The sequence below is a fragment of the Buceros rhinoceros genome, unplaced genomic scaffold, assembly GCF_000710305.1.
Source record: "Buceros rhinoceros silvestris isolate BGI_N320 unplaced genomic scaffold, ASM71030v1 scaffold4917, whole genome shotgun sequence".
Classification (NCBI taxonomy): Eukaryota; Metazoa; Chordata; class Aves; order Bucerotiformes; family Bucerotidae; genus Buceros; species Buceros rhinoceros.
The window spans coordinates 84,243-88,238 of record NW_010423821.1 but is presented as its reverse complement, the minus strand read 5'-3'; the positions used below and the strand labels follow the sequence as shown (position 1 = coordinate 88,238).

Below are 3,996 nucleotides of genomic sequence, written 5' to 3'. Positions count from 1 at the left end.
AGTTACTTCAACATTTATTCAAAGGCCTGTATCCTGATACATTCTTCCTTAAAACCGTTTCCAAAATAGTTTTAGTTACTTTAGAACTTGGACTTTGTAACTCTTACAGCTGACCTAGAAATATATTTCTTCATCTGTTCTGCTATTTGCTCTGTTTTGCTGTGTTCTGTAGTCTAACACAGTGCCTTGGATTTGGGTTCCTAGCAAACTTTATTCTGAAACCATGACAGAGAGTACTGGGAAGTAAATAGGGGAGATTGTGCCATTTCAGCACATCAAGAAAAAGCTGATTGCATGCCTCAGGAAGTGCCTTTTTATTGAAAAAAAGTATTTTTGTGGGAGGAAGGAGAGAAGAAGTAGCAGGAGAACTTTTCCGGGCAAGAAATTTTAGTAAATTGTTGTTGTTTTGATTTCACTTTCTCATGCTCTTATCATCTCAGATATAGTTTTCTCCCCTCTTTCCTCCTTGGTCCTGCTTTCCTTACCTGTCAATCATCTCCCTTGTCACTTCATCTTCTTAGCAAACTCACAGCCAAGGAGCTAAAATCCAACATGAACCCAGTAACCCCACAAGTCTTCCAGTTCCTCTCATCTTCTGAAACCGTAACTAGCACCATGTACGCAGGTCCTAGCTCAGTTTCCACTGCCTGTATATCATAACCTTTTCTTTGTGAGATGCCTGTTATACCCACTTGAAGAGTGAGCTCTCCAAGTCTCAGATGTTCTTCCTCTTGTGTGCTCAGTCCTTAGCTGACCCCACTGCAAGCTACCAGTGTATTGCTGGGAATCTATATCCTGAGCAAACAGCAGAAAAGTTTTTTCCTATTCACCATCCTAAAATTCAAATACTAAGTTTTTTGTTCATTACAAGTAGCAATCTTATTTCTCACTGTTTTGCTGCAAATCTTTGCGTAGCTTCCTTTTGTGTGTTTTGAACCTTGTTGCTTTTATTTTCTTGTTGGTAGCCTTTGAAAATTAGTCTATGTTCTGAGTTTCTGAAACAAGTGCCATGCTTTTCAGCTGTTGTCCCAACTTGTGTACCTTTTCATTCTTTCACTAGTTTTGTTCATCCAGTATTCCCACATACACTGGAAAATATGAATGTTTCTCCCTGTTTCACACCAGACCTTGAAAGGTTACAACTCCCATTGCTTCCTACACGGAATGTTTGGCTTTTAATTTGCTTGCTTTGCTGTTTTCAGACTTTGACATACATAATTCTTTTCCCTCTCCCCCGTGTGTAGATTTTGCAGCGTTTATTCAGACAGTCTTCCTCTTGGACGCTGGGAGTCCAAGTATAGTGAATGTATAATAGCTGCAATATTGATGTAGAGTGTGGATGAATTTTCTGATTCTAGATTTATCTGATTTAAATACGTTTGGGGTTGCAGGAGAGCAACAGCACAGAAAACACAGATGTCCCATACAGCACTAAAGAAGAACTAAAAGATGACACATACAATCTGTGCTTTCAGCTTCTTGGGAAGATCCTGCATCTCAAAGAACTCTGTCTCTAAACCACCCTGAAATTCAAGACTAAGTGACGAGCCTGGTCTCCAATATCTGCTGGTGTGAATGATATACAAGAAGAGGAGTGGTATTGGCCATACATACAGTAGTGACTGAACAGTGATAGTTGCAGTTGTCAGGAATTTAACTGCTGATTTGGAGTGATAGATTTTCTACCAGGATCGAGCAGTATCTTTACCAGAATGCAAATAGGTCTTCTTAGAGGAAAAGTGGCCTTCCTGATCCCGGGCATATGAACATGCTACAAACAGTGCTGTCCTGGGAGACAGGAAAAAGGTTTCATTTTCATTCAAAGAGTACTTTTCTATTATGCCACACTTGGTCTCTGCTAACCTATTATTGAACCAGAAATATTTTTTTGTTGGTAATAATCCTTCTTTCAAATAGCAACATGAAATTTTTGATGTCACATCTAGCTTCTTACCACCTAATGGGTTTCCTGAGCACAGAAACAGGTATTATGTGGGTTGCTTGAAGAAGCAGCTTCAGTTGTTTTGTTGCTAATGAATTTTCTTCTTCCACAGGGAGAAAGAGGCTTGCCGGGACTACAGGGTGTGATTGGGTTTCCTGGAATGCAAGGACCTGAAGGTCCCCCTGGGCCACCAGGGCTTAAGGTAAGAACTTAAGCTTTAGTATTTAAGCCACTCAGATTTCCCTAAATTGTTGTCCCAAGGAAAGACAAAGCTATCTCTTTGCCTTTGCAGGGTGATACTGGAGAACCAGGACTGCCAGGAACAAAGGGAACAAGAGTGAGTTCTAACTTACTTTTTTGGAATTCCAATATCTATGGGTTTATATGTCTTTAACTCTCCAAGGCTGCCTTCAAGTGCAAAATGGGGTTAGTCTCTTTTTTGAGTTAAACAATGACATCCCCTTGTGCTTCACAATAACTTCGAAATTCTTGCTTCTGCCTTTGAAGTTCTTTCTGCATCGGATGGTCAGTGCCTTTGCCCATTTGCATTTTCACCTGTTACTTATCGCTGCATCAACAGCACTCGTTTCAATGTGCCTTTGATATCTTTTTGACATGGCAAGAAGATTTTTCAGCTTGAATATGAACCAACTTTATTACCTCCTGCAAAATTCTCCTTTATGTTTGCCATCTAACCTCCTTGAAGCACTCCAGCAGAGAAGCGGACACACCTATGAGCGCATACACATTAAAAGTGTGCACAAGGTGCGGAACCAGATTAAAGGCAGGAACAAAGATTTCTCGACTTTGCTAGAAGAAGCTTGGAATATGCCTGTAACCTCCCTGTTGTCATTTCTGGTTAATGTGACAGTTCTGTAATACTTATTTTAGGACATTATACTGGCCAGGGCCATGTCTTCTGGGGTTTTGTGAGATGCCAAGCTCATTCCGAGCATTTTCACATTTTGTAATGTAATGACGAAAGAGAGTGCAAATGACTTTTCAGCTATACCCTCTTGTCCACAGATTTTCAAAATGCCATCTGTTTTGTTCTCCATTTGCCTGCAGTTGCTGCAGCACATAGACTTTATTGAATCAACTGCAGTTTCTGAGTTATTACAGAGGGGATATTCTGTTACATCAAGAAATCCTTATCTCAGTCCATGAATGTTCATGATACCCTGGGGTATTCTGAGTGTTAATGTAAATTGACATCTTCTGGCAAATGTGCCTGTGTGCTACAGAGCAAGTATGTCTTTTCTGCTTCATGATACATGTATTAGGAAATACTGCATGAATAAATAAGTTGGTAGGATGAAAATGCTTTTCCAAGCCAAACTACTGATTCGTTGCACGGAGAAGCTGTTCAAGAAGAGTTATCTCACCCTGGTAGGTTTTTTGATACTAAGGCTGAATCAATATACTGGTGTCAATATGGACGATGGAGAAGCACCTATAGATAGTGTTAACATCCTATTCTGCTATGAAGAGATGCCTACGCTAAATTTCGTTTTGGAAAAATGGTTGTGAGAAGACAGCACCTTTGCATTCCTTTTTACCTGTACTTGAGGCTCTTGTCCAGTTCCTGTGGAAGAAAATCCACATTGCCACTTAAAAAGTGAAAGAAATATAAAAAGTTGCTTTCAGTTATCAATTACTCAGGTGCCGTGTTTAAGAGGCTTTGAAGATTGAAGTTATTTTGTCAAGGAAGTTTAGAAGAAACTGGTACTTGTTTTTTCACTGTCATCACTGCAGATGTGACTCAGGCTGCAGCTTGTTGTTGCTGTTCTGTGAGTTTGTCGTTTCACTTTTGTGTTTGTCAATTGCAGGGTCCCCCAGGAGCATCAGGCTTTCCAGGAAACCCAGGCCTTCCTGTACGTATGAAGTATATGTGTTTTTACAAAGACCATCAAAGTTTTAACTGTGACATCTGACCTGGATTATTGCTAATATTGCTGATTATTTACTTTCTTTTCGTGCAGGGCATTGCTGGACAAGATGGCCCTCCTGGTCCCTGTGGTATTCCAGGATGTAATGGCACAAATGTGACATTT

At 40.2% G+C, this 3,996-nt stretch overlaps 1 protein-coding gene across 1 annotated transcript in view; it reads left to right on the top strand.

Moving 5' to 3' along the window:
* The first annotated feature begins 552 nt into the window (after positions 1–552).
* The window catches only part of COL4A1 (collagen, type IV, alpha 1), a 54,042-nt gene continuing 50,598 nt past the window's right edge, over positions 553–3,996 (top strand). The window contains exons 1-4 of the mRNA XM_010140549.1: positions 553–603; positions 2,055–2,144; positions 2,235–2,279; positions 3,772–3,817. Coding sequence (XP_010138851.1) covers positions 553–603; positions 2,055–2,144; positions 2,235–2,279; positions 3,772–3,817 — 232 coding nt within the window. The remainder of the gene's footprint in view (positions 604–2,054; positions 2,145–2,234; positions 2,280–3,771; positions 3,818–3,996) is intronic.